The 24,156-nt window shown below is 41.9% G+C and overlaps 1 protein-coding gene across 1 annotated transcript in view; it reads right to left on the bottom strand.

Moving 5' to 3' along the window:
- Positions 1-24,156, bottom strand: part of LOC126232606 (trithorax group protein osa-like) — a gene marked incomplete at its 5' end in the record, with an annotated part of 313,958 nt that overhangs the window by 112,841 nt on the left and 176,961 nt on the right. Inside the window, 2 exons of the mRNA XM_049942808.1 lie at positions 11,265-11,327; positions 22,508-22,702. Of these exons, the coding sequence (XP_049798765.1) occupies positions 11,265-11,327; positions 22,508-22,702 (258 nt within the window). The remainder of the gene's footprint in view (positions 1-11,264; positions 11,328-22,507; positions 22,703-24,156) is intronic.

Below are 24,156 nucleotides of genomic sequence, written 5' to 3'. Positions count from 1 at the left end.
AATTCTGAAAACCTTAGAAGAAGAGGCTGGAGTAGAATATGAGGTAAAAAATGGGGAGGGATGGATTACGTTATGTTAGATAAAACGAATGAACGTAGAAAATGGAAGAATGAACGTGCTATAGAAGTGATAAGAAATATTGTAGAAAACTGAATAATGAGCTAGGAAGATTAAATGGTAAAGCTAGACAGGAAGATGATGAAAATTCAGTGTGATGAAGTTGAGAAGCTGTAAATATAAAGTAAATTAGAAGCAGTGTACATAACAGGTCCAGCCGGCCAGTGTGGCCGTTCGGTTCTAGGCGCGTCAGGCAGGAACCGCGCGACCGCTACGGTCGCAGGTTCGAATCCTGCCTCGGGCATGGATGTGTGTGATGTCCTTAGGTTAGTTAGGTTTAAGTAGTTCTAAGGTCTAGGGGACTGATGACCTCAGATGTTAAGTCCCATAGTGTTTAGAGCCACATAACAGGTCGGTATTTAACAAACAAAGATGCAAGAAAAGTCAGCAAACAGCATGCACAGAAGAGATCAAACAAGTGTGAAAGGAGTATGTATGACACACAAGCGGATCACACACGACTAAGATTAGATTAAGAACCGTAGTATGACAATGGACTGTGGACCGATATGAGATGTCAAGTGAAGAGAAACATTAAGGATCCTAGAAATAGGATAGCAGTGGCTGTGATAAAATAATTTCTAAACCCAAAATACCATGAGAAATACAGCAATATCCAGACGAAACTTATTAATAGGATGTATGATAATGAAGATCTAATTTAAACTATTCTAGTCCTTTAAGTAAACAAACACAACGACTACAGGACACTTAATTTCAAATATGTCAAATTACGAAAACCATGTCTCTTGTTCAGAAGTCCGCAGCTCGTGGTCGTGCGGTAGCGTTCTCGCTTCCCGCGCCCGGGTTCCCGGGTTCGATTCCCGGCGGGGTCAGGGATTTTCTCTGCCTCGTGATGACTGGGTGTTGTGTGCTGTCCTTATGTTAGTTAGGTTTAAGTAGTTCTAAGTTCTAGAGGACTGATGACCATAGATGTTAAGTCCCATAGTGCTCAGAGCCATTTGAACCATCTTGTTCAGAAGATTAGATAAAAATAGAGGAAACCATGGGAGAGGATCAGTTTGGATTCAGAAAAGGGGTGTTTAAGGCTGATAGAACTCAGAATGCTAGAAGTTAACATGAATACGTACAATTGTTTTGTTGACTGGTAAAAGGCGTTGAATAGAATAGAATGGAATGGAGCATACCTCTGAAGACCTTAAAGGATATTGGTGTAGACTAGAAAGTGAGAAGACTGATAAATGGACTCTACACAAGACAGAAAATGTAATAATGACTGGCAATGAGGAAACAATTGAGTGTTAGACAACGTTGTTTCTTGTCACCGGCGATTCTCAGTATTTATGCTAAGAAACTAAAAGACAAAATAGTAGAAGATCCAGACGGCACAATAGGAGGTCGAGAGAGGATAATGACAATTAAGTATGCAGACGACCAAGTTGTGTTGGATAAGTCTGATAAAGAACAATATATGACGAAGATAATCGTAAAAGTGGGAAAAGAGTATTAAATGAGAGTAAATACAGAAAAGACAAAAATTGATAAAAATCAACAAACAGGAAAATTTTATCAAAATATCATTGGAAGGAAAGACCTTGTAAGAAGTATTATCTTTTAGGTACTTAGGAATTTTGATGACAGAAAATTGAAGTTATTTAAGAAAAAAATAGAATATTTGTTAATAAAAGATTTTTTAACGAGTTAAAAGGTTAGTTAACAGCAAAGAGAATTCCCATAGAATTAAGAAAGAGATTCCCGAGTGTTTCGCAGAGAGCGTAGTATTGTATAGTAGCGAATGATGGACAACAAAAATGAAAGCGGAAACTGGTTGGATAGTTTCGAAATGTGGTCGCGGAGAAAAATTTTGAAAGTGAAGTAGACTGACAGAATGACGAATGAAGTACTTCCAAGGGTGTTATTAACTTATTTCAGGGGGTGTTGTATTTGTCTCTAAGACACTAATTGTTAATAGCATGGAAAACAATGACAGCAAGCTTTACCATACTTAGTTCAGCTAGTCTGTCTTCTTCTATAATAATTAAGAGTATTTAACTATGTCATTAGTGCCATTATATTTTAGATACTGTCTACAATATATTTCCAAGATAGCTGTGAAAAGCTACGCACATCGTGGAGTATGTTGTTGAAAGGTTATGGTAGTAAACATGCAAACATAAAGTGCAAATAAAGCAGCAGTCAGTTAACTCTTGCTTTGAACATTAATTTTATTTATCTCTATCGATGTGCTTGAAATGGTTTACTAAGGTTGTACATAAAACTACAATATTAAATGGAAGTATCTAAACTAATTACGTCTGTGCCACAAACGTAGTACGCTGGCAGTCACGCACTGAAGGCAATAATTACCGGAAAACTATCACGATGATCCACTTCATTCAAATTTCAGACCGCATAGTACTGACTTTTTCCCCTTAATGGTATGATTCTTCCTGGGGATAAACATTTTTTGTTTTAAAAAATGTCTTGCTGTCAAGTATAATATTCTCGCTGTTCTCTTCATGAAATACTATCCTCCTGACAGTAGGTAGGCTATAATCGTACATCTGAGACACTATTTATTCTCCATGTCTGAAAAAAATCGTTACTTTCCCAAAATATGCAACTCCTTTTTCCTAGACCTGTCCTATTCTGTACGGGGTCTAATATGTTAATTTGGATTTTGCAATGTTTTTGGTAGAGGGTTGCTGGATGTCCTTCCATTTGCCACCCTTTATCCACCTGAGATGTAATTTGTGTACCCCATCTGTGTGCGTCTTGTGTTAACATACGTGAAAATGTTAGAGCGCTTTTGAAGTGTTTGCGAAACGTGTAACTGAGGCGGGACATTGGTATAAGCCCGGTCTAAAACGTAGTTGGATGTGGAAAAATGCCTAAAAGCAATACATAGGCTGGCCGGCACACTGGCCCGGGTCGTTAATCCGCCCTGTGGCTCACATCTGGAGCCGGCACGCCTCCCCGTAACCAGGAAGCGGAATGCTAACGCGTGCGGCTATCTATGTGTTATTTCAAAAACGAAACAACTGTATTGCCTGTTGACTGCGTGGTAACTGTCATGTATATCCTTTCTTCCAAAAGTTGAATGAAGTAAACCTGAAGGCTTAACACTTTCGAAATACTAAGCTGATGTCGCCGTAAAGGATTGCTTGTCAGGAGCTAGCTAGAAGACGACTGTACTGAACTGGCGCGGATTTCATAATATTAGTTTTGCTCCCTATAAAGCTGGAGCAATCGTCATATTATCAGATTCATTACAGCGTATCATATCGAGTAGTACATGTTACCTCGGTTTACATTTTTTTAACTTACACAGGCCGATATTTTGTGTTATTTTTCCTTAAACTAAAGACACTAGTTCGACCTTTCCCCCCTAAGAGAGATGCTACTCCAAAAAATATTACCTAGATCGTTACCAAAGCTTTGCAAAATTGGTTTATGTGTCTACCAGCTAAGGCCATTGAAAGTCGACTGTTAAGACGGCGTCTGTACCGAGGCGAGAAAGGAAAAAGTTCCATGACTAATCTTCTGGCAAATGCAGTAATGTTTGTGTATTCTCGAATATTCGATATGCGTATAAACAGCAGCACACTCCATCCAGGAGGTCAGTTACTTTCTGCCAGTACGTTTGTGTTCATAACAGACGTGCATTCAGTAACAAGTTTTGTTCTTCATTGACGACCCTGCTTTCGAATCTGAACTTGAGCATGATTACGACGTCTCAGTATCTATTTGCATTCCATTTCTTTTCTCTTCTAGCTGAAGTTGGTCAAGGATAGAGGATGGAACAGGCCACAGTCATGCTAAATTAGTCACATTGTTCGAAACAGCAATTGTAATGTGCTTGAGAATCTCTTCGTTCGTAATTAATTTTCATGCTTTTATTTGAAAGAAGATGTACTGCAACGATAAATCGGTATACAATATTCCAGAAAAGATGCATGATATGAAAAGTGGGGGTCAGGTAAAAATTGGACGGTCATGCAACATTTATCGCAAAAGTGACGTGGAAATGCTCAGTTTCGACTCATCTGCATTGCAGTTTTCACCAAGTTCGCAAGTTCGATATCCGTATTGTACACTTCGCTGCTTGTAAGCAAGTATGCTAGTTTTATTTTGCTCTGTTTCATGTTTTTGACAGAAGAATATGCTGATTTAATGTGGGCTTAATTACGAAGCAGGTTGATGGGAACATAAGATGAAAACGTCCCATTAAATGAGGAAATGTCCAAGGTATCTTATAAAACCAAACGTACTATGTGGTTATAATTAAACTTTCCCTATTTAACACGTTACAACACGGAAACTAACTACCGTACGATTACCAAACTGGATAGCATAACTGTCAAGGACATGGGAAAGAGAAATAATGCAGAATCAGTACAAATGAAACACTTTTAATGTGCTGCTACGGTACGTCATACCATTACATACTGTTACCATTACTGCCACAAAAGGGTCTCAATATGGCGCCCATCAGTGTCCAGAAGAGTCCGAAAGCGCAGGATTGCATTATGTACAACACAGAACGAAGCATGTCCGTAGTTATCCTGACTAACTCTCTTGATATGCTGCACTTCAGATCAACACATGGGTGAATGTTCCACGTGCGAATGTTCCCCTATAGGAGGGTCATGTAAGTACACATACGTATCAAAGAATGGGGGTGAAAAAGACGTGCGTGAAAACTAGACTTTATTCATCCATTGTTTGAGAATGAGAGCACTTACTGACTTTTAACGAAGTTTACACAATTTCAAACCTTTACGAATCTTTTTTGCTCTGACAACCCCAACAAAATGATGAAAGAAAAAAAAAGTTTTTGTGTGCTACGTTTTCGCTGTTCATGCAGAAAACTGCCACATTAGGTATGGAGTTTTAATTTATTACTTCTATACTACCAATTGTATACACGCCACATTTTGCAGGCAATATTCACATATACCACTGAATGTAGCTGCAAAATTATATTCTTGTACAACACGGAGTTCAGGAGATATGACATCGTAAACACTGAGATGCCTGGAAAACTGCCGCATCGTGTTTAAATTTATTCCTGCTTTTTTACTACATCTATTCGTAACACACTTCTCAGACAATATTCACACATAAAACTGAATGCAGCTGCAAACTTATATCACGGTATGACACATATTTCAAAATATAAGCCGTCTTAAAGATTGAGCTGCGTGAAAACGAAACTGCGGGGCGAAATTCACTACAGATACAGGTGAAATATGTGTACAAATATGTGTGCGTGAACCAAATATATGTGAAAGATACGTGACATGTGCGTACTCTGCCAAATCTGTGGGTAGAAGGTTCCAGGTACCCCCCTGGATCAATTTTCATCCAAACTCTGTACACATATTACTTACTATTTATAAAGAAATACTGGTGTGGTGAGAACCATCAGCCTGCTATTTGGGTGGATGTGATAACTAGCTGATGGTGAGAGAAGGTGGGTAGGAGGAGTGGACAGAAAGAGGGTTAGGAGGAGATGGATACAGTTGAGGGGAGGAGGTGGACAGAGACAGAGGAAATATAGAGAGGAAGGGAAGAGCATGAGATGGACGGATAGAGAGGAGGAGGAGATGGACAGAGGGAGGGGAATGAGGAGACTGACAGAGAGAGGGGAAGGAGAAGGTGGTCAGAGGGAGGAGGGAAGAGGAGCTTGACTTAGAGGAGGGGGTGAGGAGGTGTACTTAGAGGGGGATGGAAATGTCGGACATAGAGAGGAGAAGGAGGAGGAGGAGCAAATGGACAGAAAGAGGGGGAGGAGTAGATGGACATGGAGTAGGGTAGAAGGAGATGGAGAAATATTGGTTAGGGAGAGGGGGGACTAGGTGATGGACAGAAGGGGAAGGAGGAGATGGATTAACAGAAGAATGAAGTAAATGCACCTAGGCAACGCTGGATGCTCAGCTAGTACTTATATATAAAAAAAAGGAAATTGGGGAGTAAGTTCTGCATTATTCAGTTATAATCAGTAATACAATTTGGAACACGCAACAGGCATTAAGATAGGTAGTGGTACTCAAGTGACGCGATATGGGTCTGATGAACCTTTAGTACTCTTTGTAAGTAAACGTATGTTAGATTATGGTTTAATGGACGCATTTTATGAAGATAAAGGTTATACGTTTATCAACTTGCGCACCGTTGTTGCCTTGGAATGGCGGCCAACGCTCTCACCGTTTCGCCCCCACTAACCATCGTCGGCAAGTCTTCCTAGTTTTAGAGCAGTCAGTGTTTACCTTGTATACCAACCGTCCCATGTACGAAGTACTGCCGTAACAAAACCCTACCTTGAGAAATAGGAAATATTCCTTGCGTAATAACTTTTAATTAAGATAAATTAAATTTACCCATGTTGAAAAATATACGAGTAATATAGGTTTTATACCGTCTTTTGTGACTATTATGAAGGCCTTATGTCGACCATTAGCCGTTCGCTTTACTTCAGAGCGTCCTCAGTGATTAGATTTTTTATTTCCTATCCATCACTGACCACTGAAAATGCTTCGAAATAAAGTGAAACGCGTATGGTCTAAATATGACTATATTACAGGTGCAAGAGTCATATATAACCTTAATTTCTTTTATAACAGCAACTGCGGTAAAACGAGGACTAAAAGCAATAAAGACACTCAAAAATATTTTCAATGATTTTAGCGGAACTTTTCAAATTTTACTTATCGAATTCAGACCATACATTTCATAATGTTCAATGCATTTTTTTGTAAAATTTGATATTTTTAACAGATGAATATTAATTATGTTTTCCCAATAGCTGCGATTTCCCAAATTTCACTATCAATAATGAGGCGTTTTATGAGGCAAGGAGGCCATAATCCGTGCTGAGAGTGCGTTTTCCGTGTGATTTGCCAACACTTCTTTTTTCTCGAGCTGTAATTTTAAAGCTTGGAAAAATAAAAGAGGCTTAACCGTTTTGTTAGGATACAATTGTCCAAGATGATCACTCAGTCTATGAGGCTTCATAGCTTCATTTGAAAATGTCTTTTCATAAATGAGGCGCAAGAGTAATTATCTATTTGCAGGCAAGGGAAGGAATTCATATTTAAAGAACTCATTTGAATATTGGCGGCAATTATTTTTCTCAGCTATTCAGAGAAAACTGGTTATGCCACTGACTACACACGACATATTTTCACTGTGCTGAACGGAATACAACCACTTCATACAAGCAGCTTCATTAGTCTCCATACTGACGCTCCGTTGCTGCTGGCCCATGCTGACTCGGTTCGTACATTTCTCTTGGAGCTTTTTGCATTCATCCGCACGTGTTGGCTCTTAGACGTTCACTACACCTGCCGATATCACTGCAGCTTTTGGAAGTTAAAATTTTTTTACAAAACAAATATGTATTTAACGTCATTTTGGTATTTCTACTTTGGTAAGTTGTTCTGATCTCATTTTTGAAGTGACTGACCATCTAAAAAAGCTCCAGTTATAATGCCCCAAGACGCCTCTTTTGCTTCTATCGCCCCTCGAGAAGTGAAAACGCCTCCAAGTGGACGACAACTTCCAAATTGAGAACCAATACTCTTAACGTAAGGCACCTCGACATAGGGATGATACTGCAATAACGTAAAGATATACTGTTGAATTTGTAGAGAGTCGGAATATTTAAAACAGTACGGTGAGATTCTGCGGGGATAATTTCGAGGCACAAGATTCGCAGGAGATGGTGCAAGCATTTTGCTAGCTATATCGTGTTATTTGTGTAAACATGCTTAAGACTGAAGAGAGACTAAAAGATGTATGAAGGCATAAAGCAGCACTTATTCCCATTGCCACTTTACAGATTAAATTTGAAAGGAGACAAAAATGTTAGTACGAAAAACTATTGGGGCACGTGTCTATCCCGTGGTTTCTGAATTACAGATTACACAGAAACGCAGCACCTACCCATGTATACGGAGATGGAAATTTTCTAGCACTATTTCGATCCGTTTCGCGATCTACATCTACATCCATACTCCGCAAGCCACCTGACGGTGTGTGGCGGAGGGTACCCTGAGTACCTCTATCGGTTCTCCCTTCTATTCCAGTTTCGTATTGTTCGTGGAAAGAAGGATTGTCGGTATGCATCTGTGTGGGCTCTAATCTCTCTGATTTTATCCTCATGGTCTCTTCGCGAGATATACGTAGGAGGGAGCAATATACTGCTTGACTCTTCAGTGAAGGTATGTTCTCGAAACTTTAACAAAAGCCCGTACCGAGCTACTGAGCGTCTTTCCTGCAGAGTCTTCCACTGGAGTTTATCTATCATCTCCGTAACGCTTTCGCGATTACTAAATGATCCTGTAACGAAGCGCGCTGCTCTCCGTTGGATCTTCTCTATCTCTTCTATCAACCCTATCTGGTACGGATCCCACACTGCCGAGCAGTATTCAAGCAGTGGGCGAACAAGCGTACTGTAACCTACTTCCTTTGTTTTCGGATTGCACTTCCTTAGGATTCTTCCAATGAATCTCAGTCTGGCATCTGCTTTACCGACGATCAACTTTATATGATCATTCCATTTTAAATCACTCCTAATGTGTACTCCCAGATAATTTATGGAATTAACTGCTTCCAGTTGCTGACCTGCTATTTTGTAGCTAAATGATAAGGGATCTATCTTTCTATGTATTCGCAGCACATTACACGTGTCTACATTGAGATTCAATTGCCATTCCCTGCACCATGCGTAAATTCGCTGCAGATCCTCCTGCATTTCAATACAATTTTCCATTGTTACAACCTCTCGATACACCACAGCATCATCTGCAAAAAGCCTCAGTGAACGTCGGATGTCATCCACAAGGTCATTTATGTATATTGTGAATAGCAACGGTCCTATGACACTCCCCTGCGGCACACCTGAAATCGCTCTTACTTCGGAAGACTTCTCTCCATTGAGAATGACATGCTGCGTTCTGTTATCTAGGAACTCCTCAATCCAATCACACAATTGGTCTAACAATCCATATGCTCTTACTTTGTTCATTAAACGACTGTGGGGAACTGTATCGAACGCCTTGCAGAAGTCAAGAAACACGGCATCTACCTATGAACCGGTGTCTATGGCCCTCTGAGTCTCGTGGACGAATAGCGCGAGCTGGGTTTCACACGACCGTCTTTTTCGAAACCCATGCTGATTCCTACATAGTAGATTTCTAGTCTCCATAAAAGTCATTATACTCGAACAAAATACGTGTTCCAAAATTCTACAACTGATTGACGTTAGAGGTATAGGTCTATAGTTCCGCACATCTGTTCGACGTCCCTTCTTGAAAAAGGGGATGACCTGTGCCCTTTTCCAATCCTTTGGAACGCTACGCTCTTCTAGAGACCTACGGTACACTGCTGCAAGAAGGGGGGCAAGTTCCTTCGCGTACTCTGTGTAAAATCGAACTGGTATCCCATCAGGTCCAGCGGCCTTTCCTCTTTTGAGCGATTTTAATTGTTTCTCTATCCCTCTGTCGTCTATTTCGATATCTACCATTTTGTCATCTGTGCGACAATCTAGAGAAGGAACTACAGTGCAGTCTTCCTCTGTGAAACAGCTTTGGAAAAAGACATTTAGTATTTCGGCCTTTAGTCTGTCATCCTCTGTTTCAGTACCATTTTGGTCACAGAATGTCTGGACATTTTGTTTTGATCCACCTACCGCTTTGACATAAGACCAAAATTTCTTAGCATTTTCTGCCAAGTCAGTACATAGAACTTTACTTTCGAATTCATTGAACGCCTCTCGCATAGCCCTCCTCACACTACATTTCGCTTCGCGTAATTTTTGTTTGTCTGCAAGGCTTTGGCTATGTTTATGTTTGATGTGAATTTCCCTTTGCTTCCGCAGCAGTTTTCTAACTCGGTTGTTGTACCACGGTGGCTCTTTTCCATCTCTTACGATCTTGCTTGGCACATACTCATCTAACGCATATTGTACGATGGTTCTGAACTTTGTCCACTGATCCTCAACACTATCTGTACTTGAGACAAAACTTTTGTTACTTAGATCAGTAAATTTTCATTTGAAGAGAATAGCCAAAAAGAAGTCAACATAAAACATTATTGCACAGTATGACTTTGGCTGATGTAGTGAATAGTGTTCATTGGTGTTTAGAGTATCGTTCACCTTTCTATCTGAATAATTTAGTTTTTTATTTCAGTGCGGAAATGACAGTGGCCGGATGGAGGTGGAATGGAAGAGAGCCCTTCAACAATTGGGACATTAGTGAAGCGCTAGTTCAGCACTGTCGAGTTTATTTTATACTCATGCGAACACCCTTACTTCATACACAATTCAGGTAAATTCCATTTTCTTAAATAAGCTACTGCCAAATAGTTTATTCTACTTTACTTGTTAATGAAGATGTCTGTTACCTTTTATTACTTAAAATTTGTTGGTGTTACCTATTATCCTGAACGTATGCAGTACGTTTTGCTTTAGCAGCGTTTTATAATAATAAGTGTCTATAATTACATCCACAAAAAGACAGAAAAATGGAAGCACAATTTGTGCAAGGACCTTAGATTTTCTGCTTTGCACTATACAGCATATTTGCATATCTACACTGGAAAGTATAGTACAGTGACAAATTTACCAGTACTTTCGGCAGTATTGCTTATTAAACACAACTTTAACTCGGTTTTGAAGAAAACGGTGTTACTCCATTATAACTTATTATGAAAGTGCTGTTCTGTGAATTGTGACTCCATTATAGCTTATTGTGAAAGTGCTATTCTGTGACTATCTGCCTTCACATAGTTTTGTATCACGCATCTGAAAAAAAAAGAGAAGTACTGTCCAAAATAAGTCTAGGCAAAGGGTTGGAAGCTACACTTAAAAGTGATATGTTTGTTTGACTATTGTATATGGTATATAAAGTAACTAGTAAATTCGAAACAGACTAGCCTGATATTACTCTCTGGAAATCCAAGAACCTAATGCTCTCTTACTGGACGTTATTCTTGTTGAAATGCGGCTGAGTAAGTCTGGAGCCGGATGGTAATGTTTATACCTCCTTTCTAATTAATTTTACTACCAAGTAAAGTGCCAGACGGCCTCTATGCAGACGGAATGGTTCCTCGGATTCGGCTGCTGTTGCTCCGCAGACTGCCAGCCTACCACGTAGCCGCTGCTCTTGCTGACCACTTACCTCCTGTGCGACAGGAACTTGCCGGTGGCGTGTCCGGAGCCGTCGCAGCCGGGGATGGGGCACCTGCGGCAACACACAAGCAGTCGCTTTGTAGCTAGCACAATGGCAGGCGCGCGCCTTTGTCCCTGTCGCCGGCCGCGCAACTCTTACATACGCACAGAACAGAACAGAGAGGAGAGAGGCTCAGTGCGATTGTCCAGCCGTGCGGCCGGCCGCAGATACAATGAACTTGAGTCCGCGCTGACGCAGGGACAACGGGCGCTGCGGGCGGTCGGCTGACAAGCGGGTCCAGCCTGATAAAGAGGCAGCGCCCCTCTCGGCCGCGCCCGCATCTACACGCATCTCGAGGAAATTGGCATCTCGCGCGTGCATGACGCCGTCCTTCCGACCCCTGCGATAGCAGCTCCAGGGGGAGCGAAAAGAAAGCAGCAGCACACTACCTGCCATACAACGAAAACTGACACTGAAAAACCAAAGAAGAGATTTTTTCCCTTTTTTGTATTTTTTTTTCCATTGCCTGAAACAGTTTCTCGTCATTCACCCAAAGTCGGACTGGTAATGGCCAGAAAGAACTACAGCTGCCATTAGAGGTAGAGACTCACCCATGCACAGCTTGGTTCAAATGGCTCTGAGCACTATGGGACTCAACTGCTGAGGTTATTAGTCCCCTAGAACTTAGAACTAGTTAAACCTAACTAACCTAAGGACATCACAAACATCCATGCCCGAGGCAGGATTCGAACCTGCGACCGTAGCGGTCTTGCGGTTCCAGACTGCAGCGTCTTTAACCGCACGGCCACTTCGGCCGCATGCACAGCTTCTACGTTAGAGGTGCGATAACTGTAACTCCTATATAACTAAAAATAAGCATACCTGTCCAATACAGGTATTTGATATCTGATTTATATTCCACGTGGCATCCTAAAAACAGATGTTTTCAATTGTTTTATAAAGGGGTCGTCTCCAGTAGGCTCTGACCTCTGTTAAAACTGGACACACAGCGGCACTCGATTAATACAAGGATCACTTGGCATATCGCTTACATGACCTCTCGTTCCTCTCTCTCTCTCTGTCTCTGTCTCTCTCTCTCTCTCTCTCTCTCTCTCTCTCTCTCTCTCTCACACACACACACACACACACACATACTCATATACAGGGTGTTACAAAAAGGTACAGTCAAACTTTCAGGAAACATTCCTCACACACAAATAAAGAAAATGTTATGTGGACATATGTCCGGAAACGCTTAATTTCCATGTTAGAGCTCATTTTAGTTTCGTCAGTATGTATTGTACTTCCTCGATTCACCGCCATGATTTCATACGGGATACTCTACCTGTGCTGCTAGAGCATGTGCCTTTACAAGTACGACACAACATGTGGTTCATGCACGATGGAGCTCCTGCACATTTCAGTCGAAGTGTTCGTATGCTTCTCAACAACAGATTCGGTGACCGATGGATTGGTAGAGGCGAACCAATTCCATGGCGTCCACGCTCTCCTGACCTCAACCCTCTTGATTTTCATTTATGGGGGCATTTGAAAGCTCTTGTCTACGCAACCTCGGTACCAAATGTAGAGACTCTTCGTGCTCGTATTGTGGACGGCTGTGATACAATACGCCATTCTCCATGGCTACATCAGCGCATCAGGGATTCCATGCGACGGAGGGTGGATACATGTATCCTCGCTAACGGAGGACATTTTGAACATTTCCTGTAACAAAGTGTTTGAAGTCACGCTGGTACGTTCTGTTGCTGTGTGTTTCCATTCCATGATTAATGTGATTTGAAGAGAAGTAATAAAATGAGTTCTAACACGGAAAGTAAGCGTTTCCGGACACATGTCCACATAACATATTTTCTTTCTTTGTGTGTGAGGAATGTTTCCTGAAAGTTTGGCCGCACCTTTTTGTAACACCTTGTGTAGTCAAACAAACTAGTAAACGGCAATGACACTGAAAAAAACCGTCGTGTCTTCTTATTGTTACGTAACAATCTCTTGTCGCCCACCAGAGAGCTGTAAGGTTTTAGACAAAAAAAGAAAAGGTTTTGAACTACACTTACACAGCAGAAATCGATAAATCTATTCCGATAGCACTGATTCAGCCGAGTTAGCAACTCCTCCCACATTATATTGTAGAATGATATTCCGTAACATCCAGGACTCGCATTCGGGAGGACGACGGTTCAATCCCGCGTCCGGCCATTCTGATTTAGGTTTTCCGTGATTTCCCTAAATCGCTCCAGGCAAATGCCGGGATGGTTCCTTTGAAAGGGCACGGCCGATTTCCTTCCCCATCCTTCCCTAATCCTATGAGACCGATGACCTCGCTGTCTTGTCTCCTTCCCCAAACAACACACAACACACTTAACATCCACCTCACCGCAGTATTGGAGATCGGTATGCTGGAGAGCTTTCGTGGAAATTTGGAAGGCAGGACACGAGATACTGCTGAAAGTAAATCTGTCAGGGTGCGTCGTGAGTCGTGCTTTGGTAGCTCAATCGTCAGAGAATTAGTCCGCGAAAGGCAATGGTCCAAGTTTCGAATCCCGGACCTGCACACACCTGCAGCAAGTCTTAGATTAGCGCACACTCCACTGCAGAGTGAAAGTTCATTCTAGAAAGTAACAGGTTCGTTTAACTACACTGTATTAATTATGAGAGTCTTATGCAGGTTCTTGAAAATAGATAATTAGAAACACGAACATTAATTTGGAAACAGAGCGAGACCACACGAGAACTCTTTCAATAGTCCCAATATAACCGACTGACCGAATACATTTTCATGAGTCGACGATTTTATGTCACCTACTGACTTTGCAAAAAAAAAAAAAAAAAAAAAATGGTTCAAATGGCTCTGAGCACTATGGGACTTAACAGCTGTGGTTATCAGTCCCCTAGAACTTAGAACTACTTAAACCTAACTAACCTAAGGACATCACACACATCCATGCCCGAGGCAGGATTCGAACCTGCGACCGTAGCAGTCGCGCGGTTCCGGACTGCGCGCCTAGAACCGCGAGACCATCGCGGCCGGCCCTACTGACTTTGCATTTACGAGATATTACGCCCTACGAGGAACACATTACAAAAAATTCAAAGCCGCAACGGTATCTCCGCCAGTGAAAGTACGATTAATCTGCTGTTCCCTTACAAAGTATTAGCACGATGAAAATTGTCTGTAAGTTTTCGGTCAATAACAGAAGTCAGTAACTGTGTCCCTTAGTAATTTATTTCCGATAAGTTTGTGATCTGCAGGCGACTGTATGGATTATTTAGCAATGACATTAAATAAATTCTTGAAGTGAAACATAAAAGACACACACACACACGCGCGCGCGCGCGAACCTGAGAAAATAATGAAACATCCAAAAGGGGAGACGGAAGCGAAATGAACCTTCACAGGTTGAAAGGGGGTGTGCTGTTATAGCCCTAATTTGAAAATCGAGACAAATTCACAAAGAACTTTACAGCATGAGCCCACTTTCCTCACTAACGTTGCATCCCCTATGGCCTGAATGAATGCACTGATTCGGTTGGTAAGGGTGTCATAAAACTGTTGGCGTCGTCTCCCGAGACCCACTCTCTCGCTCACAACTGTTGTAACTCGTTCTTAATATCCTGGATACTGGCATTGAGACAGTGTTTATGTCCGAGCAGGTCCCATACATGTTATTTCGGGGTCAGATCTGCGGATCTTGCTGGCCATGGAGGTACCTCCTCAAGACGTAGACAGTTCATAGACACACATGCAATGTGTGGACGAGCGAGCGTTGTCTTGTTGAAAAATAGCACCACGATGCTGTCACGTGAGAGGTAACACATGAAGACACAAGTTACCCGTGCGTGCCGTTGTGTGTCAGAGTTGCCTCTAACAGTACCAGACGTGATTTGAAGTCATACCCGATGACTTTCGAACACCATGACGTCCTGAAGAACACCGCTATGCTTCTACAAGCCAACGGAAGAATGGGACCTGTCTCCAGCTCGCCGCCATAATCGCCGACGATGGTCATATAGGGCAGTGCAGAACGGCGATTCATCGCTAAACACAGTGCCATGGCATTCATCAGCAGTTTACGCTTTCTGGTCATGGCCACACTCCAAATGCAGCCGTTTGAGTTTTGGTGATAACTGCAGCCAACAGATGGGACGATAATTCTCTGGCCTGGATGCTAGTCTTCTCTGACCAGTGGTGCAGGATTATACAGAATGTTGCAGGGCGTGCATTATTACTCTCGGATGTCGAGCGCTAATGTGAAGTGGTAATGATATCTTTGGTGTATGACACAGCGATCCTCCCTTGTGGTAATCAAACGTATTCTGCACCAACTTTGACGACGACATGCCCTCGCAGTCCTCCATCGTAACTGTGTAACATCTGTATGCCTCATAAATCTTGGTATTACTTGAACCCACCAGGCAGCCGAATGGAGAACCACGACGAGGCCCTTTTAAATTCTGCTAGGTGCTCCTAATACGGTCTCACACGAGTACACGGCATTTCCAGGTCCTCCACAGTGATCACTTAACATTTGAATCCGTTCACGCCTCTTACATACCCTACCAGGCCTCTTACCAACACTAAACACGAACAACACTATTGCACTCGGTGGCCTTTCCACCCGTCTCAGAGAATTGCATAATTTACATGCGCACCGATGGTGTGTACGTGTACGAACTTACATTAATATCTGTCTGTATCTTCTGGGTTCTGGTTGTTTCACTTTTTTGGTCAGACAATACGTATTTAAGCTCCTTCACAGATCAGTTATATCACCAGCATTCCTGAAATTACGTAAGTTTCACGACGCAGGCTAACAGTGAATATTGAAACACAGCGTATAAACATAAAAATGGTTCAAATGGCTCTGAGCACTATGGGACTTAACATCTATGGTCATCAGTCCCCTAGAACTTAGAACTACTTAAACCTAACTAACCTAAGGACAGCACACAACACCCAGTCATCACGAGGCAGAGAAAATCCCTGACCCCGCCGGGAATCGAACCCGGGAACCCGGGCGCGGGAAGCGAGAACGCTACCGCACGACCACGATCTGCGGACTATAAACATAAGGAGGCAAATCTTTAGAGCAATAAAATCAGTAAATGCAACTACTTAGAAATAATTTCGGTATTGGAGAAGCCATGTATCTGCAAGAAAAAGCATAACCTGTCGTAGCGGAGAAATTTTGGCCAACGTGATGCTTCGAGAAAAAATCTAAACCGTTCACGATACTATTCGTGTGTGTCTGCGGCTGAAAGATGAAATAAAACAATTCCGTACGCAAGATTCGGTTAGCGTTTAATACTATGGGCTGTTAGACTACAGACTCAGCTAAAAGAAAGTAAAATTGTTCACAACCCGAAGACTGGTTTGAAAACGATTGTTCTGAAGTGAGCGTGGTCGTGTTGTAGGTTGTATGTCCAAGCATTCTTCCGTCTTTCCAAGCTGACTTGCCTACAGGAAGACTTACAATTCAAATGGGCTCCGGACCACGATGCAATTTAGCTATGGATATTAAAAATACCCTGAATGTATGGATATTAAAAATACCCTGACACGAAATGTGTAAGAGTCAATTTCTTTCAAGACTTAGTGGTATTCTTCATCATACATTTGCTTATGCAGACTTGGAAGACTCGTTTAATTTAAATAGATATGTCGACGCAGTATTTACAGTGCTGATCACCTGCAAGGAGAGCGTTGTTCAATCAAACCAGAACAATAACTTTTGGAAGAAAATAATATTTGGTGGAGAGGCACATCTCGAAGCAGACGACACTTTAGCGAAACTTTTGTAGTTCAAACTCTTCCTGAGATACATAAGAGGAACTGCTACTCAAACGGTCTATTTTTAAAAAACTTCACTATCAGGGTGACAGTAACGAGCGTTTTTGATAGGGCTGAATTGAAATATACCACAGATGATTATTACATCCTCTCGTAGTTTGATAACAAAATCATTGCACTGAGAAAGCATGTGGAACCAAGACAATGACCCAATCTCTTACGTCGTCCATAACAGGAATGAGTTGTTGCGAGAGAAAGCTTCTGATCTCTTTTTCAAAGCAACGTTGACTGCAGGTACCAAAACAGCAAGATTTTCTAAAAACAAAAAAAGAATATGTCCAGCTTATAAACAGATATGTTACTGTGTAATGTATTTTTGTGATGTAATAAATATGTATGAGAGATATATATGACCTTTTGCACTAGACCCTTTATGTTTTTAAGTATTTCAGTTATGACAAACTTTTTTTAATGTGCTGATTTTTATCCACTTAACAACTTGGCGTGAGATTCAAAGTAAAATGAACACGTTTTACAACAAAAAGATTTATAAGACCTGAAGATACAGATTGTCTTAAATAGAAGAAATATTTCATGCGATCTTGGCCGTTGAATGCTTTTTAACAAGTAGAACAGATCGAGCCTTCAGTAGTCTCAAAATGAGAAAATTCAATCAGTAGCGATATTCAACATCACAAATCCAAAATAATCTGCGCTTTCAGCAATTCGATGCGTGATTGGAAAAAATACGCCATAGGTTTACCTGGAACTTTTAAAAAGAAAGAGCCAAAAAGGGAAAATAAGGACTGTATAATTTTATGTGACCATAATTTTTTTCTAGAGATATTTCTTTTTAATAACATGTAGCAAGATTTTCTTCAAATACTACTTAGTGAACCTCACCACCTGAGAGGTAATCTAGGTTTGTACTGATATATTACAATTTTTTTGGGTATTTCATCAGGAAGGTATGGTTACTGGACGCGAATGAAAGTCATGAAGTAAATGATCAAACAGTTTCCACTGTAAAATTGCATCAGATGTGTATGCAGCAATGTCCTGAGTCATATGGTCTTGAAGAGCACAAATTTGATGACCTCGTCGTTCCATGTCTTTCATTTTGAAAACCATATCGCATTTTCGAAAACCATTCTCAATAGACTTCCAGTCCATGCAATTCAACAAAAGCCCACTGTTTTGGTTGAGAAACACAATTCTCATTATTTCATTAATACCTTGTCTTTACTGAACTGAAGGCACTGCTATAGATAATTGTTTCGACTCGGTATGTGAAACTACATTGAGTAACACAATTAAAGGATCACTTTTCCGAAACCCCGAAATCGTTTCTCATCGTAACGTAGAAGTTTGAAATTTGACTCAAAGATGCCTACAACCTTCCTCTGTAATGGAGTAAAACTCTGGTGCTCTGCGATGTTACCCTCGGGCTCGGCTACGCTTCAAACAGCAAGGAGTCAACACACGTAAAAAAAAGCCCCAGCTCAGAAGTTCATTTTAGATGTCACATTGGCACCAAATTTCACCACAATACTGCCCACCGGCACCGTTGACGCCTCACACAGTGGGAAGGCGAATAACCTCCTCTTACCCACATTTCACCCCTTCTTTTGAAACTTCCGCGGTGAAGGCCAAAACCGCGACGTCCTGTATTGAACTCACGCGATTTTCTTACCAGTGGCCGAGGAAAACATTTCAGACACAGCGCCATCCAGAATCGACACGAAAAGATCTTATGGGGTGGCGAAAAGGGAGTCAATGAAACCACCCCGTCCCTTGATTCCCACGCATTTCGTGGCCGAAACCAGTGCGATGAGCGGCAGGACGACGTTCTTGACAATCTTTGACAGTGTTGACACCCGACGAACGTTTCAACCCTTCTGCGAGGGCATCGTGGGCCGGGAATCCCATTGAACGCGACCGCACCCTTTTGGTGTGCCGTGCGACCGCAGTTTTGTTCTGGTTTGCAGTGTGGAAGAACTAAGTGCCGTTCAAAACCATTCGACGCAATTTGAACGCGTTCCGAAGCAGAAAAAGGCACTTATGCTTTTTGAGCCCTCCTGTTTCGCGCCCTCCTGTACCGTGATCACAGATGGTTGCGACATTGACACTTGCGCCAATAAAATAGCAAAGGGTCCCCTCTAACAAATCGCAGTTAGACAAAATCCTCAGTGTCACCTGCCCATGTTTGTTGAGCACTTTAAAAATGTGCCTGTACATAGCAAAACCAGTAACGAGAGTCCTGGGCGCCTGCAAGCAAGTCACACCTTGACATCCCTCGGATCCTGCATGCTTACTAGTAGGCGTCTAGGATGTCACAATGGCACCAAAAGTCACCTAAAATCTGCTCATTGCCACCATGGAAGGTCAAAGAATCCTCTCTTACCCACATTTCAACCTTTCTTTTGATGTCTTCCTTGCCGCAATGGCAACACCAGTTCCCGTCAGACCACTAAAGTTAACCACTGTCAGACTGGGCTAGCAATTGGATGGGTGACCATGTGTTCTGCCGACCGCTGTTGGCAAGCGAAGTGCACTCAGCCCTTGTGAGGTAGACTGAGGAACTATTTGATTGAAAAGTAGCGGCTCCGGTCTCGTAAATTGACATACGGCTGGGAGAGCGGTGTGCTGACCACATGCCCCTTGTAACGTTCCCTGGCAGCACACACACTATTAATAAAATGAAATGACATTTGTACTATGTACGCTATGAAGCAATTCGTATGTACTGTAATTGTTTAGCAAAAAAATATTATTTAATTTTGTATAAAGGACATTCGTTATTATTGTAATATTTTCTGTAATAATATTCTCGATGTATTTATGATTGTAATATTTCTATACTCATAATGTAATTACGAAATATGTCAATATCTGCGATAAGAAAAATGTAAAATACAGCCACAGAGGGGAGTAATGTTGTAAGATTGCAAAGAGACATTAACGGTCGGCAGTGGTATAAATAGAAATACATAGTGTGCATTCCTTGTCGTCTTCCTCGAGAGCTGAGAGAGAGGGGAACCTGTGACGTAGCATTTTATGAATGAGTAGACTTCTTTTGTCTGAATCTATCTTTAGCCGCCATTAGAGGAGAAATTACAAACTAATGTAAGTTGAATTATTGTTGTGGTCTAAATACATTATAATTTATCAAAATTGTGTATTACTAATGTAAATTAGCTTGCCCATGTCATCTATAATATTTCTTTAAAGAATTTTTAGCATTTTAGCAATTACCGCTGGTGTTGCTGGGCTGTGCCGTGACCGAACGATTTGCAGCGGCGGCACATTTAAAAAATTGTTCCGCCAAGAAAAATTAACCAAACCTGTAAATCGGGAACAGATAAAATTAGCAGTGAATTACGAAAATATTTTTCTTTTACAGCATTCCTAAGACTGACGGAATTTATTGCTGGTTTCACATTTGTGCATTCATAGGCGGATAGTTAACGTTGAAGTTTAACAATCTGTTGGTTCTTTCAATTTCTAAAGCAAATAACTCAAACGTATAGTGAAGTGTATTTTATCAATGATAATTAAACGTTCAGGTCGGCTTGGCAATATTTAACCATTTTCTGCTAACAGAGACAGTCTTGTGTTCCATAGCTAACGCCGGGAAAGAATTCAGTAACTATTTAAAAAACCACTGCATTTAGAAAATATGTGCCAAGGCCGAAATACGTAAAAAATTTAATTTATACAATTTTCAACTAAATGTTCTTAATCAGTTAATATGAATTTATCAGCATGAGAGGGTTGACTAAGGTTCACGTAATTTTAAATGTGCTTAATTCTGTCTAAATGAATTTTTATTACCACACGTAAATAAGGGGTTCTACAACAAAGTTCGTACTGAAAGAGCAAATAATAAAAACAATTCAAAGTAACATTCCATCCCCCGTATATTTTCAAATAAATTCATTCATTTTATTTTATTTTTAATTTAATTTCATTAAACCCTCCATATCCACATCCAGTGACGCCTGTGGCTTGCGGATGACACGGCGGCCGGTCGGTGCCGTTGGGCCTTCATGGCCTGTTCAGGCAGAGTTTAGTTTAGTTTTGATGCCTTCGCGATGGAGGCCAGAACTGCGAAGGGCACCTGTGGTCAGGGAACCCCTTGATATTCCTCCGATCTTGCATGCCTACTAGGAGGTGCCTACGACTCCTCTCGGGTTTTCTCTGTGTCCAGTTACATTTTTAAAGTGCCCGACAGACGCTGGCGGGTAGCGCCGAGAGTGTTACCGAACTGGATCTTTTGCAGTTTTAGCAGGGCGGGAAACAGAGGGGGGGGGTTGTAAAAAATGGTTCAAATGGCTCTGATCACTATGGGACTTAGCTTCTGAGGTCATCAGTCCCATAGAACGTAGAACTATTTAAACCTAACTAACCTAAGGACATCACACACGTCCATGCCCGAGGCAGGATTCGAACCTGCGACCGTAGCCGTCGCGCGGTTCCAGACTGTAGCACATAGAACCGCTCGGCCACACCGGCCGGTGGGGTGTAAAAGCATAGACACCATTTGCTGCTTGGATTTGAACGGTCCCTAGTGGTTCTCCACTGTACACCAGAGGAAAAACTGCGTGTGGGCTGCATTCTGGAGGGACGCAAACACGTTCAGTGGGTTCGATGTATTTGCAAAGGGCTTCGAGTCTCGGTCCGGCACACAGTTTTAATCTGCCAGGAAGTTTCATTCTCAAGAATGTCGTCCTGTAGTCCATCGAACTGTGAGCTGTCGATTACGGATGCGAAATGTGTGGGAATCAACACCCCAAGGGAGGGGGTGGTTTCACTGACGCCCTTTAATGCCACCCCCTGAGGCTTTTACGTATCTATTCTGAGAGGCTGTGTGTCTAAAATGTTTTCCTCGGTCACACATAAGAAAACCGAATGGTTTCAACGCTGGACGTCGCGGTTGTGGCCTCCATCGCGGAGGCGCCAAAACAAAGGGTGACATGTGCGTGCGTCGACCTTCCCACTGTCTGACATATCCACGGTGGCGTTGGGCAGAATTTTGGCAAAATTTGGTGCCCATTTTACATCATACATGAACTTCTGAGCTCTGGCCTTTTTTCACGTGTGTAGACTCCTTGCTGTTTGAAGCGTCGCAGAGCCCGAGGATTACGTCGCAAGGCACCACGCTTTTGCTCCATTACAGAGAAAGGCTGTAGACAACTTTCAGCCAAATTTAGAACTTCTGGGTCACGATGGGAAACAATTACGAGGTTTCGAAAGAGTTTTTCTTTAATTGTGTTGCGCAGTATAATTGGAAATTGAATGGACTGAGAAGTCTTGAAGGTTACAAGGCAAACTTGGCTGTTTTTTTGTGATTCATGCGTTCGGCTATGCGAAGCATGTGTCAGTGTACCATATTCGGCCTGTAAGATGTTGTAGCGGGTGAAAGAAGTGCTCTGGTGCTCACCTGAGTGGTTCGGAGTCCTGACCGTCGCGCGGCTTGCTTTTGGGCTTGTTGGCGCGTGGGCAGCCCGACAGCGAACGGTGGGACGAGTAGTTACCGGTGGCATGACCTGAGCCGTCGCACCCCGGTGTCGGGCACTTCAGCTCCTGTGAGTGCGCCTGGATTTGTGACCGGTCGGCACGCGGGCAACCGGACAGGCTGTGGCAGAAAGCAGAATTACATCGTAAGTGAGCAGCACAGTGGTAACAGCAAGCAGCCAATGTCGCGAATCTTTTATACAGCTCGTACTACCAGCCTGGAACGGCCGCAGGATCATGTAGGTAGCTCAGGACATCAAACGTAGTGTATCATTTTGCACACAATTACATCTTCTTTTCTATGGTGGCTATAGCGCCACTAACTGCTCTGTTTTGCAAGTTTATGGAATGTATGTTTGATGATGACCATGTGTTCGATTTCTGAATAACAAGCTGAACGTGCTCGACCAGTCGAAAGGAGTAGTTATGATCAGTAGTTCCCATAACAGTTTTAGTTTAGTCTGCAGTGAATGTGTTTCGACATTTTCTTTCCGCTAATTCGTGTTTTAAGGGCAATCTTCGTTAACGGAGATGACCTCTTTATAAATATTCATTTCATTATTTATTTATAAAATATTCATTTGATTACCATGTCGGAAAACAAAACCCTTTAAAATACATGTTGATTTTAACAAAACAGATGATCGACTTGAGAAATAATTTATTCCATTAATAATCGCTGGTGAATTCTAGCTCTATGTACGTGGCCGTACTCCACGGTTCCTGCCGCACCTTTTCCGCTGGAGCGGAAACTAAACTTCACAACATTCTGATCTCAGATTTCACTCCATAAATTAAGTCGAACTAGATGCGTCTCCATTGCAATAATGAAAATAATGAGGCTAAATAATTTTTCGCAGGTATTCAAAGACGTAATACAGCAAACATGGTTGTAAATGATTCAGGATAGTAAGGGAGGGTGAAATAGCGATTGTTATCGGATAGTTTTAATCGTCAGGTCTTTCTTGCGTTGTTCCATTTCTAGCATAGAACTACACCTACATTTTGAAAATAAATTAGGAAATATGATTAACAACTACATTGACGTAAGAGTCTCAAAGCTGAAGTTCTTGTGCTTATGGGTAACGGGCGTTTGAAGAAGGAAGGAGCTGCAGTTCCTTTTGACATAGATTCGTAGTGTCTTCATATCAGTGGATATACTGTAACTCCAACAATCTTTCCCGGCGGCATTCATGCCTCAAGGACATAGAGAGCGCACGTTTCCAGAAGAATCAACCAATATATTGCTTCTTCCTACCTACATCTCGTCAAAATTAGAGAGATTCGATCCATTACTGAGGCTTACCAATAATCGTTCTTCCCGCGAACCATACGCCGATCGAACAGGAAAAGGAGGGAAGTGACAACTGTATGTAAAGTACCTTCTTCCACACATCATTAGGTGGCTCGCGGAGACTGACGTAGTGTAGATATAGTGAAGAAGTAGCGTGCGAACAACTAACAGATTTCGACCGACGTCACTACAATGATACGTGAGTGTCATTGCACAATTTGGGCTTCATAGTCACAGACAGTTGAAACTTATTTGCATTGTAATTTGGTCTTGGGTGAAAC

Source organism: Schistocerca nitens, chromosome 1 (genome assembly GCF_023898315.1).
Source record: "Schistocerca nitens isolate TAMUIC-IGC-003100 chromosome 1, iqSchNite1.1, whole genome shotgun sequence".
Lineage (NCBI taxonomy): Eukaryota > Metazoa > Arthropoda > Insecta > Orthoptera > Acrididae > Schistocerca > Schistocerca nitens.
The sequence above is the reverse complement of the archived record's forward strand: the minus strand, read 5'-3'. Positions and strand labels throughout refer to the sequence as shown.